General features: G+C 36.8%; 1 protein-coding gene across 3 annotated transcripts in view; it reads left to right on the forward strand.

Moving 5' to 3' along the window:
• Window positions 1-2,284: 2,284 nt before the first annotated feature.
• Hif1a (hypoxia inducible factor 1 subunit alpha) overlaps window positions 2,285-14,021 on the forward strand; it is a 45,221-nt gene continuing 33,484 nt past the window's right edge. The window contains exon 1 of one of the 3 annotated variants that reach the window (XM_015489941.2): window positions 2,285-2,683. In XM_015489941.2, coding sequence (XP_015345427.1) covers window positions 2,649-2,683 — 35 coding nt within the window. In that variant the 5' untranslated portion in view covers window positions 2,285-2,648. The remainder of the gene's footprint in view (window positions 2,684-14,021) is intronic. The other 2 variants (XM_048798459.1, XM_015489932.2) reach the window with 2 other exon arrangements.

Here is a 14,021-nt window from a genome sequence, read left to right on the forward strand (position 1 = left end):
GTGATTTATTTTTGCTATTACAATATGCTCATTTTTGATGTCACAAACATTATATATTACATTGGCCAGAGATTTTTGCTTACAAATATTAAGAGAAGGGAAATGACTAAAGATCTCTGCAACTATCTTCATATCTGAAGATGGGAACTCCCTGAGCAGTTCCAATGAAAACAGATAATATATGTGAATCTGCATTCTTGAATAATCAAAACTGACTAAATGTAGCAGAAGCCCAAGTGATCACTGCTAGCTGAGGCACAAATTTGGGGATAGTAAGAATAATGAAAATGAGACCACCTACATTTATTGATTGTTTTCTATGTGTCACATGTTGTTCTAAGTGCTTTATATATATTATCACATTTAATCATACCTAATTCTGTAGCATAAATATTATTTTCCCATTTTACAAATGAGTAAACAGAGGCAGGAAGAATTTAAATGATATGCTAATATCAGAGACTGTATTCAAGCTCACTCTGGATTCTGGAGCCATTGTTCTTTTTTTAAAATATTTATTTTTTAGTTGTAGTTGGACACAATACCTTTATTTTATTCATTTATTTTATGTGGTGCTGAGGATCAAACTCAGTCCTCCCAAGTGCTAGGTGAGGGCTCTACTGCCNCCTGTGATTGCCGCCTGCTCCTCCCACCTCTGGTCTCACGAGGGGTTTCCCGCCTCGCGCCCCCCCCCCAGCTATTGTTCTTAACACCACATTTTCAGAATATTACACTAAAATGTTCCCAATACATGGAGTTATTCTTTCTATAATTTATTAAAAACAAAACACAAGTAATAATTTTTGGTCCTTGCCACTTTTCAGAAATTTTCAAGGGTTCCTTTGAAGAATGTATGTCATTTGGTGTTAGAGTTTTAAAAACAAAAATACAAGTAAGATCACTCTGTAAACATCTTTATAGGTCTACTGACCAGTTAAAAAGCAGTGCTATATGGATTGGTTGTTGTCTTATCAGAGTTGAATGTTACATAGGCCATTGTTTTTATATGGGAATGTAATTTAAATCCACTACAGGTAGCCACATTAATATACAACCCAAAGTTAGATTATAATAATACACTAATAAAGATGAGACGTAAACTAATCTAGTGTCAAGCAAAGTTATATGTACAGTGCTTCTTTGTTGAAACAATACATTTTTTAAAAAGTAAAAAGACTGACAATCCTAAAATGTATGATTCCAAAAAATGATTAAGTTTTATTCAGTATCTTGTGAAGGCATGTTAGCAAATAGGCAATACCCACTTATCAAGTAAACTGGTTAGGTAGTCCCTTTCCCCTCTGTCCTCTACACAATTAACTTAATTCAAAGAGGCAAGTCTCAAACTTAACATAGTCTTCCCTCTTTTCGAATCCATTTAAGATTATCTTTGGCTCTTTTAAGAGGGGCAAGAATACAAAATAAAAGTCTATCTAAACTGTTTCCCTGAAATTCAATTTTACGTTGTAAATTTATTAGTGCTAAAACCATTTATTTGTAAATGTTCAAAATAGTTTCAGATTTTAAGGGAATAGTTTAAGATTCTAAGGGAAACCTGTAACTTTATTTTCCTTGAGGGATTTAGAGCAAGAGGCATTTGTTTGTTTTATATTTTAATTTGTATTTGCTCAGTAATCAATCTTCGTTACAGAAAAACTTAATGGACTTGAGGAGTTCCCCAGTGTTCTACAGCAGAGTGAGCTGGTTGACACAGGCCCGCGCTTGGGTATCTTAGCAAGGAATTACTCCACCATAACACATCTGTGCAAAGACACCAGAAGGCTTGCTGCCACGACACAAAGTCTGCTTTTTTTTTTTTTTTTTTTTCCAATTGGAAATTCAGAAGAGCTGGGCGGGCAATTCTGTCCAGCATTGGCGCTGAGAAAGAGAGCGGGAAGCTTATATTACCGCACTGAGAGCAGGAAAATGTGATGCAGGCTTGGGACTTGGCAACCGAATCCCTTCTCAGCAGCGCCTCCCAAAGCCAACCACTGTTTTCCCTAGAAGAAGGCACAGAGTCCTCAGACTCCGGCTCAGCCGCACCCCTAACCCCTTTCTCTCTCCTTCCCAGCTGCACACAGACGAGCAAGTGAACCAGGCAGAGCGTCCCAGCTGTGCCTCAGCTGACCGCCTCCTGATTGGCTGAGGGCAACGTGGGCTGGGGTGGGAACTGGCCGCCTGCACCGCTAGCCATTGGCTCTCGGAGAACCCGCCTCCCCCTCAGGTGAGGCGGGCCTGCGGGAGCGCGCGCCGGGCTCGGCGGGCGGGCGCGCTCCTCGGTCTCCGCTCCCCTCCCCGCGCGCCCGAGCGCGCCTCCGCCCTTGCCCGCCCCCTGCCGCTGCCTCAGCTCCTCAGTGCACAGAGCCGCCTCGTCTGAGGGGACGCGAGGACCGTCTTCGTCGGGGTTTCGGCCAGCGCGTAGGGCCAGGCCTTGACAAGCAGCGGGAGGAGAGCCTGAGCCGGACCTGGATCCCTGTGATTGCCGCCTGCTCCTCCCACCTCTGGTCTCACGAGGGGTTTCCCGCCTCGCGCCCCCCCCACCTCTGGACTTGCGCTTCTTTTCTCTCCGCGTGTGGAGGGAGTCAGTGCTTAGGCCGGAGCGAGCCTGGGGGCCGCCGGCCGTGAAGGCATCGGGGAACCGATTCACCATGGAGGGCGCCGGAGGCGCGAACGACAAGAAAAAGTAAGCCCCTTCCCTCGGCCGGCCGCCTTCTCCGCTGGCGCCACGGGCCGCCCTGGGCTCCCCGGCCCGCCTCGGCGTTCCTGGGGGGCAGGCCTTTTTGTTTCTGCTTCTCCCTTCCCCTCTCTATCCCCCAACCTCGCGGGCCGGGCTCCCCCGCTGTCCACGTCGCCATCTTGTCTTGGGGGGTGGGAGACGCCTGGAAAGTGCTTTTCAGGGGCTGGGGTCCGAGCTCTGCTCGCCCCCACTCCCGGCCGCGGGGGCCTTGCGCCGCCCATCCTGCCGCCTCCGAAACCCTGCTTGCTCTGTGCCCGGTCCGGAGGGGACTTTACCTAGCCTGAAAACCCCGGGAAGAGAAATGAGCCGCGGCTCGGTCGCCGTTTGCACCCCGAGCTTCCGCTCCTTCCCGCCCCCATCCTCTCCAGTTCCATTGAAAACTCGGCCCCGGGGCGGACCCTGCGCGCCGGCGTAGGCTTCCCTGTGGGGTCGGGGCCTTGGTTCCCGACCGAGGGGTTCGCGTGGTCACCTACGATCTGGTCCAGCCGCGGAGGGTGTCTTTGCCTTTGTGTATTAGGGGTTTATTGCGATGGCTTTAAGATGCTAACTTTTTAGTTTGCACGTGCAGGTTTTGTTTCGTTTTGTTTTAATTGCGTTGAAGAACTTGCCTAGTCTCAGTCACAGTAAGGGAGGGGAATTTGGGAAAATAGCAACATTTTAAACATAACTTCACAATTGGATACTTAACATTTGTATCACCTGTCACGAGAGTTCAGACATTATAAATGAATATAAGCCTCATTCATTCTTGAAAATATTGTAGTGAAAATGTTTAAACTTAAGCAAACAGTTTTAATGAGATTGAAAAAATAGTATATGATTAGAGCAAACGAAATACAAGAAGTAAAATGTCGTAATTTTTTTTTACGACTGTCTTGTTTTTCCTGAAACTGAAGTATATATCTTCAACACACATCCTAAGTAAGTAATCATTCTGTAGAACTTAATGAGGTTTGAGTCTAAGGAGCACGTTACAGAAGGATTAAGAATTGTGATTCCAGTTAGTGGTACTAAGAGCGATCCCCCGCCCCTTACACACAGTTTTGTCTACTTAAGAATTTTAACCTTGAGGAAATCATTTTAAGGAATTCAAGATTTATAGTGAGAGTTGTGGTTAGTACACTGGCTTTACTGTTAAGTCCTTCCACTCTTCTGGGAGAGATTAACTTCTCTTATCAGTATCAGCAGAAGATAAACTTGTTTATATTCTTGCTGTTTTGTAGATTGCATGTCTTGGTCCTTATTCAATGAAGGTTTCAAGTTATCATTTTATGCACACCAAAGAAAACCCTTAGAAAATTAAAAAGTGAACAAACAGTTCTAGATGTAATTCAAGTTACCAGAATTGCAATTAATATCGCAGAAGTGATTACAATGCTTTTGATGAAATGACGAGACTGCTGTATTGTAAACCAAAGGCAGATTACCTCTGTGTAGTGGCAATTCTCCATAGTATATGCTGAGTTCCTTTTAGTACAATGCATTGTTATACACCAGTCATTTCCCTTTTTATATGCAATATTGTATTCATTTCTTTGCCAATCATCAGTTAAGAATATTAAGAACAGGCTCAAAAGGAATGAATGAATGAATTAGCTGCTGTGCATCAGCCCCAGTTCTAAATTAGTTTTTTCAGATTTTCCTCAGACTCATCTATTATTTCAAAATTTGTCATTTGAAAATTTAGCAACCTCGGATCAGATGACCAGATGGGATTATATTTCTTAATATAGAAGTTCCTAATGTAACTTAAAAAACAACAGTATGTGGTGATGATTACTCTCAACCTTTAGATGCTGCTTATTAAAGCTGTCCTTTTGTAACTAAGGTTTTTTGAAAGATAAGAAATTGAGGGGTGGGGAATTTCTTCTTGCCACTTACCCTGTTTAAATTAGTTATCAAAGTTGGGATGGGGAAAACAATTTTGTGTTTTAAAGAAGGCTCAGAAAACTCAAAACCTGGGGAAATTGAAAGAAATCACAATAGAGAATATGTAAAGGATTTAACATGGAGCATTTCATGTTGGGGCTGCACTTATTTAATAGCACATGCTTATAGATTTTTAGATTTCAAAGGAATGTCAAGAGGTTCATTGTTCTGTTTCAGGCTTCAGGCCAAACTCTCTCAGAGTTTTCCAAAACAAATAGTTATTGGATCATTAAAGTAAAATCTCTGAAAATAGCCATTTCTGAATTTCCTTTTTTAACTTTATCCATCAAAAGTCGAGAAGCTTTTTCATTTGTTAGTAAACTTTTTTCTTGTTACAATTTCACTTTGATTTTCCTTTTGTTTGAAGAATCTGCATGTCTGGTGGTTTAGACCTTAGGATATGGAGGCAGGTACCTCTAGTTAAGCATCCCAGCCTTTCCCACTTGTGAGTTTGGGCATGTTAGTGAATACTTCTGAAACATGTTTCTTCCTTTTGAAATGATGATGATGATGATAACTGTTTTAGCAGTTATTGTGAAGATCAAATGAAGTAATTTATTTTAAGCACTTAGTATGACAATGCCTGGAATAGAAATCTTGATAACACTTATGTACTTAAAAATAAGTGATACCTATTAATGTTCTACTTTTCACTTCAACAACACTTAAAACTTATTTTTGCAGAACATTTCAAATATTTCTTTTAGTTTCTTTTCTGTCTTCATCTTTTCTATAGCTCTTAAAACTGAAAAAGCTAACATTGGATTCTTGTTAAAGCAGTACATCCCTGGGCCATGTTGGTATCTAGCATCAGTTCTTTTTCCTGAGCATCTGATCTATTCTAGGCGTCCTCTTAACACCAATGTTTTCTCCCAAAAATGGGCTACTTTGAATTTACTCTGAACTAATAGAGTCAGACATTTACAGCATGACATATACTAGTCATGCTGTTTATTTCATCAAGATATGTGCAAGGTGTTACAGTTTTAGAACTGATATTAACTTAAAGCATTTTTTGTTCTGATGTCAAAGTTTAGATAATTTTATAAATATTAATTTTTGTTAAAGATGTGACAAAATACTGCCAGTGAAGCACCTAGATGGTAGAAAAACTGTCCATTGTTTTTTAATTTCTCCAGAGTTAAAACCATTGACTTCCTTCTCAAGGCAAGGCTTCGAGTTTATATTTTTTATTTGATTTTTGTGGCTTAGTTTGTATGAAATCTATATTGGTGCCCTCTTCTACTGGTATGTGTTTATGGAACTATATGGAACTATCCAGTCGTTTTAGTGTTGCGCTTCATTCCTGTTATCCATTGCAAAGCACCTTGTGCAGTTTAGAGAAGGTCCAGTCTTTCTACCTTTTAACTTCCATTGTCTTTGTGGCTCTAATGGTGTCTGGGCTCAGTTTAGATTTTGTGGTTATGTTCTGTTGTCATACGTCAAGAATGATGTGTAGGAGGTTAAGATGGGTTAGTCTCTGGTCTTTCTTTTATTTTAAGAACTCAAAATAGTTTATGATCCTTGGTGGTAGAGTAAAATGTTTCCATGCATGGATGTTCAAGATTAAAGTTATAAATTACTGTGCTTTTACATAAATGTCTCCCCTTAAATGCAATTTTTTAATAAAGTAGATACTTGAAATACCCTGTCCCTTTCTTAATTAAGATTTTTGAAACAGTCTGTTTCTCAACTAGGCGCAAATAATTTATTATTAAATGTGTTTTTGGATTGGTTTCCTATCAAGAAATTAATTTTAATTTACAGGAAGAAAGTTTGTTTTCTTTTCACTTTAGGACTAGTTATTCAGTTGGGGGATTTTACCCAACCTTCTGTGGCTTGTGATGTATGTGTTTTGTGATTTGTTCTGTAGGATTAGAAAGAATATGAAAGTAAGACAAGCCAGTGTTCTTGATGATCAGTATTTTTGGTAAAAGTATAGTAAGAATGTTTAAATTAACCACTGGTTTTAGAATTTAAAAAATAATTTATACACCTCTGTCTCTTCAAGGATCAAAATAACTATTTGTGGTGGGCGTGTGGTTCAGTGGAAAGTGCTTGCCTGGCGTGCAGGAGGCCCCAGGTTCCACCCCTAGCACTACAAAACATAAAATAATTGGAGTTCAATAAGGTTGATGAGTAAATCAACCATTCTTCTTCTTCTTCTCCTCCTCCTCCTTCTTCTCCTTCTTCTCTTCTCCTTCTTCTTCTTCTCCTTTTTCTTTTTTCCTTTTTGTGGCGCTGAAGATTGCACCCAGGGCCTTGTGCATGCCAGGCAAGTATTCTACCAACTGAGCTAAGCATTTTACCAGCCCTAAATCAACCATTTTTTTTAAAAAAATAAACATTAACTATTTGTGCACTGAGTTTGATATTGATGTTTTCTGTAATGAAAGTTAATAAGCCACAGCTATTTGCCAGAAATAATTCTTTTAGAAGATTTTAATATATAAAATTTAGAACTTATTAAACACAAACCTAGTGTGGTGGCACATGCCTGAAATCACAGCTACTTGGGAGGCTGAGGCAGGAGGATCTCAAATTAGAGGTCAGCCTCTGAAACTTGGCTCAAAAATGGGGAGGAGAAAAAAAAGAGGTAGTGGGTGGTGTAGCTTGAGTGGTAGTGTACACTGAGCTTAATACCCAGTATACAAATAACTAAGTAAATAAAAATAAAAGTTAAGTGATTACCCCATGAGTTCCCCTGCTATAGCTCTTGAAGTGATGGTGTTGCTTTTTTTTTTAATTAAAAACACATTAGTGCAAAATTTCTCATCCTAATCATTACTAAGTGTGCAATCAATAGGATTAAGTATATTCACATTGTTGTATGATCAATCTCCAAAACTTTTGCATCTTGTAAAACATATTGTTTATACACATGAAACAACTCCGATTTTCCTCCTCCTTGGAGTCCCTGGCATCCACTTTCTGTTTCTGCAGATTTGAGTATTCTAGATACCTCATACAATTTATATCTTTTTGTGATTGGCATATTACACTTAGGACAGTCCTCAAGGTTTATCCTTGTAGCATGTGTCATAATATCCCCTTTTTAAGACTGAATTATGCTCCATTTATATGTACCATATGGTTTATTCATTACCAAATATTTGGGTTGTTTTTACTTCTTGGCTATTGTGATGTTATGAGCCATAAGTGTGTAAATATCTCTTTAAGGTTCTATTTCTTTTTAAATTTGTTTTGCTGTTGTTGATGAACCTTTATTTTATTTATTTGTATGTGGTGTTGAGAATTGAACCCAGTGCCTCTCACATGATAGGCAAGTGCTCTACTACTGAGCTACAATCCCAGCTCCTGAGGTCCTATTTTCAATTCTTTTGGATATGTTTCTGGTGAGGTTGCTGGACCATGTAACAACTCTATTTTTAATATTTTTAGGCAGTTGAACCAGTTTATATTGTGATAGTGCACAAGGGTTTCTGTTTTTCCATATCCTCCCCAGCACTTATTTTCTGATTTTTTGGGTGTGTGGTTGCAGGGTTTTTGTTGGTTCATTTGTTATGTTTTGTTTTGTTTATCCTGATGGATATATTGAAATCATTGTGTTTTTAGGGTTTGTTAATAATCAGCAAACTTGAAGATAACTTTAAAAAAATGCTTGCCAGTGAAAACTTTAACAGAAACGATATTAAGCACCTCTATAGTAGGAATTAAATTTTTCTAGTGACTTAGGTTTGATCAACCAGGACTTTTTCAGAAAAATTACATTGTATAAAGTAGTGCATGATGTACACCTCTATTGTTCTTTTGTGGATAAAGTCCATTTACTTAGTAACTTTGTTTTCAAATATTTAAGACAAATTTAAGCAACATTTTTACAAATTATCCTCAGATGTTATCTTTTAGTTCTTCTGGTAATTTCAACAATCATTATGAGTGTTTCTTCATTTTTAAGTTTCATTAGGTCATAATATTAAACATAAAGATTATTTCAGGATATGATTTTGAAAATGTATTGTCTTGTAAATGGGAAAATTCAGTGATGGAACATAAGTTACTCTTTCTTCTTCACTTAGTTTTAAAAGTCACAGTGCGTTTAGGCATATTAATATGAAAATGTCTATCGATACAGTAGTTTTTACTCAGTTACACATGCTCTCTCTTTCCTCCATTTTCCTAATAGTCTGTGAGAATATATTTTTCTAAGTGAAAAATACTATAGTAAAATTAAATGTAAGGTTTAAAGTAAAAAACTTAAAAGTCTTTAAGGGTTGGAATGTATTTCTGTACTTTTTAATCTTTTCTTGTAGGTTTAAATGCAAAGCAAATTTCTTTAAATTGATCCCTTTTTCCACAATAAAATCAGATACATGTTTCCATGGGCAAAATCCCAAATAGACTGAAATTTGAAATTTGTGATATAAAAGGGAATACTGGCACACAGTGAGCTCTTAGTATTTGAATGAACAAATGAATAAATGGATAAACAAAGAATGCACAAAAATATTTTTGAAGGATGCTTTTTTTTTTTTCTTTTAAAGTATTCATTACCCTTTGTTCTGTATCTACTTTTTCATAGGAATTTTTCTCAGGTTCGAGAATCTGTCTGCTACTTAATCTTGAATTTTAAGTTTTGTTTGTTTGTTTTTGGTACCTAAAATTGAACCCAGGGGCACTTAACCACTGAGCCACATCCCCAGCTCTTTTTTCCATTTTATTTAGAGACAAGGTCTCGCTGAGTTGCTTAGAGCCTCACCAAGTCGCTGGAGCTAGCTGTAAACTCTTGTTCCTCCTGCTTTAGCCTCCTGAGCTGCTGGGATTACAGGCATGTGCCATCTGCACACAGCTTGAATTTTAATTTTTTTGTCATCCATTTGATATTTTCAGTACTTATTAGAACCAGGCTGGAGAACATATTTCCTTAATAAATATAGCTATGTAACATGTACTTGGTTGCCTTGAAAGTAACTCAGTATCCTTCTTTGAAGTATGTTAAGAGTGACTGTGTGTGTATCCTTAAAACAATTATATAACATGTAATAAATGAAATATAAATGTTTCCTGTAGCTATTGTTCTACAGGTGCTTGGTGCTGGTAATATAACATGACTATAATGGAAATGTTCTTCAAAAAATGCATAATCTACTGGAAGAGTCCTCATGGAGCAGATTGTTTAAGTACAACCTTAGTGTCAGAAAGTTTGAATTAATAGTTCTTGTGCCCTGTTTACAACCTTAAGGAAGGTATCTGGTTCAGTTCTATTATAGTAAAATGATAAAATTCCAGAATTTCATAGAGAATTTAGATGCACTTCAGGTCTAGCCTTTATGTTTTATATAACTGCAGTGCAGCCCTTCTTAGAGAATATTGTTCACACATGAGTGAATGTACACATACCCTTGTTTGTAGTGTTATAAAAATAGTTTAACATTGCCCTATTAATACATAAAATTTTTCTTTTTAAAAATTATACAAATGATACATGTATCTGTTCTCATTGTAAAAAAGTATTTAACTATAAATACATATAGAGTAAAAATTAAAAGTCCCCTTCACCACTACCACCACAATCACCACTACTGCCTTGATCAAAGAATTATTCTTAATAATTTAGTATGTCTCTAGTAGATCCTTTTCATTTATAGAATTTATTATACATAATTTGGAACATAATTTGTTCTGCCTAGCTCAAGTGTTTTACATTTTTTCATTTATCATTTTTCCTTTAACATTATGTCTTGGCTGCCTTTTGTTGCTAGTATAATAATTACTTTTTCTCTTTATAGCTGAACATCTCTTGGTGTGGATATATCATAATTTGTATAGTCAATCCCAATTGATGAACATTTGGGATCTAATCTAATTCAGGGGCTCTCTACCACAGAACTACATTCCCAGCCCTCTTTATGTTTTATTTTGAGACAGAATTTTGCCAAGTTGAAGATGGCTTCAAACTTGTAATTCTTTTGCCTCAGCCTCTGGAATCTGGAATTATAGGTGTCTGTTTCTGGCAGTATGTTTCAAATGTATTGCCATTATGAGCAAGGCACAATGAACATAGATGGGAATGTGTGTGTGTGTGTGTGCGCGCGCGCGCACATATAATTTTATCTATTCAAAATCACAACAAAACATTGGGAAAATATAAATGTAAATACAGAAAAAATATGCTTATAATTCTATCACTTAGTGATAACCAGTTAACTTTTCCCATATTCCATTTTTTTAGTGTGTGTACATGCATGTTTTCATTAGCTAAAATTATACTATTTGATGTACTTTTATATCCTTTCTCACTTTTTATGAGTATTTTTTGCATTTTAAAAGTTTTCCAATATCAGTTTGATCCACTGAAGCTTAGAGGCATTACAGAGGCTTCATGACTAAAAGCACTGGTGTCAATAAAATGACTGCATTTGAACCTAGTTCTGTTTCTAGCTAGTTTTGGCCTACCTTCTCTGTATTATATAACGTCTCTGTGTCTTAGTTTTTTTTTTTTTTGTCTATAACTGTCTTAAAGTTAGCACAAGTAAAGTGTTTAAAATAATGCTTAGTCAATATTTGTATGATGGTGTTTGCCATTGGTATCTTTGGTATTATTAACCTTGTATTAGACACTGTTTTTAAAATTTTTGTTAGTATAAATTGCTGTGAAGATCTTAGTTCATAATCAGGAATACAAAGACTTTAAATTTAAATATTAAGGCTTTTGATAGCTAATTTTGGATGACTGCCTAATGATTCTTTAATCTTATAAGGCATTTGATTGTGAATGTTAATAATCATAGGATACCAAGACTGGCTTGCCAAAGAATGAGAAGTTTTAAATTAAAATTCTCCTAAGAACTATTTAATAGAGGATAACAGCATCAGCATTATTCTGAAGTTTACATAGCCTTTAAGAATTTTGGGGGCTGGGGATGTGGCTCAAGCAGTAGCGTGCTCGCCTGGCATGCGTGCGGCCCGGGTTCAATCCTCAGCACCACATACAAACAAAGATGTTGTGTCCACAAATAACTAAATAAATATTGAAATTCTCTAAAAAAAAAAAAAAAAAGAATTTTGGGATTAGGGATGTAGCTCAGTGGGAGAGTGATCCTCTAATATGCTTGAGGCCCTGTGTTAGATCACCAGCACTGCAAAAAAATTTTTTGTTAAGACAGTTATTAATAGTCAGTATTTTGATCCACCAAATCTCCCCCTTTCTAAATCAATATTTGGCAGTTTTGAGAATATCTTTTTGAAGAACATTTGAGTGCTTTTTTGGGTAGGTGGGGGGTTACTGGGGATTGAACTGAGCTACTTCCCCAGCCCTATTTTGTCTTTTATTTAGAGACAGCCTCACTGAGTTGCTAGTGCTCATCATTGCTGAGGTTGGCTTTGAACTCATTATCCTCCTGTCTCAGCCTTCTGACTGTCTGGGATTACAGGCATGTGCCACTGTGCCTGGCCATTTGAGTGTTTTTTAGTAGTGCAAATGAATATCATTTAGTATCTAATATGAAATCCTTCACTCCTCCTGATTTTGAGTTTCGAATTTTTATTTTTTAGTTGTAGTTGGACACAATACCTTTATTTTACTTATTTATTTTTATGTGGTGCCAAGGATCGAATCCAAGGCCTTGCACGTGCTAGGAGAGTGCTCTACCACTAAGCCACAACCCCAGCCCGAGTTTCCAAGGCTTAACAGTTATATAATGTTGTAGTTATAATTTGAAGCATAAACGATGATCTCTAGCTAGAGATCAAATTTATTACTGACTATGATTGTAAATTAGTTGGTAGATGTAATCCAAGATGGTAATAAGCTTAAAAATCCCTGAGTCTTAAAAATCTGTTAAATATATACCATAACATAAATCTTGTGTTGAATGCCGTGAAGAGCACATTTATTTTTCAGATCTATGATATAGGTATCTTAAGTTTGGTGATGAAGAAGTGTATCCTCAACAATTTTTCATTTGTTTTCTTCTGTTTTGATATTCCCATGCAAAGTCAGTGAGCCCACATCCTCTCCAGGATTCTTGGAATGAACCACAGGATCTTTATATCAGACCTACAAAGTGTTTCTCACAACCTTTAAGCTGTCTTGTCCAGACTGACCTATCTATTCTTTCAGGCATTTCACTCCTATGTCTGAGCCTTTTCTTGCTTCACCTTAATTTTTCTTCGTGTTTCACTTCACCTGTATCTTCTCCTTTTTATTCAGTTGTCTTTTCTGAGATTTGATTGATTAAAAAGTTAAAGAATAATTCTCCTTTGACTTTCCTTGATATAGGTATGAAAATTCCATTACTTTCTACTTTCTTCACAAAATGTACTTAAACCCTAGTGAAAGATATGAATAAGAATAGGCATGACACCACTGTCTTCTCCCATGCTTATAGCAGACATAGCATCACTCTTTTTCCATGGATAACATCATTTGCTTCATGATTTTATTCATAAAGTATTTCAGGCAGTTAAACCTTGTCATACCTATTATCGTTCTTGCCATACTGTGATACTAAAACTAATTTTAAAAGAAATCTTTTGACGTTAGGTACAGGTGTATTCTGTTTTAATAAAACCTGCTACAAAGTTGGGAATTGATTGATTATTCTTATTGCTTTATAATGGCCTTTAAATAGGAGTTCCCTGGATATATTAAAAATAATTTGATTTGGCTAACCTATTTTTTAAAACATTTAATGTACTTTGAAAGTTTTTGGTGGATGGAAAAAACTAAGGAAATGATTTACGTGGAATTGTTGAAGGGTTATCTAAAAATGTTTGACTTACTTATGTAGTGAGCATTTAAGTACTATTACATTGCCATTAAATATTATAAAATTTTTTGTTTACCACACTGGGGATTGAACCTGGTGTACTTTACCACTGAGCTACATTCCCAGTCCTTTTTATTTTTTATTTTGAGACAGGGTCTGGCTGAGTTGACCAGGCTGGCCTCTTGTGATCCTCCTGTGTCAGTCTCCTGAGTTGCTGGGATTAGTCTGTGTCACCACCGTGCCCAGCTTTGTAGTAGTTTTAAAGGCTGAATGATATTGCATTATGTAAATGTCCTATCATTCCCCTATTTGGGACATAATAAGGGAAATATTAGATTCAATTTAACAGTTTTATGATGAATAGAGTATAGTTGATGGTTATTTCTTAATTCTAAAAAATAAAGTCACTCGGTTAAAAAGTGTGTAAATTTTAAAGCTTTCACTACTATTGCTTGTTTATCTTCTGGAAAGTTTGAACTATTGTACATGCTCTAGTAGTACTTGAGTATCATCTTGAACTCTATCATTAATGTTCTTTTTGAATTTCAAAATGGAAGCTTGGTAAGTATATTAGGATTCTTTTTATTGTAAGTAACAAAGTACAACTCAGAATACTTTAAAGG

Source organism: Marmota marmota, unplaced genomic scaffold (genome assembly GCF_001458135.2).
Source record: "Marmota marmota marmota unplaced genomic scaffold, marMar, whole genome shotgun sequence".
In the NCBI taxonomy this organism is placed as follows: domain Eukaryota; kingdom Metazoa; phylum Chordata; class Mammalia; order Rodentia; family Sciuridae; genus Marmota; species Marmota marmota.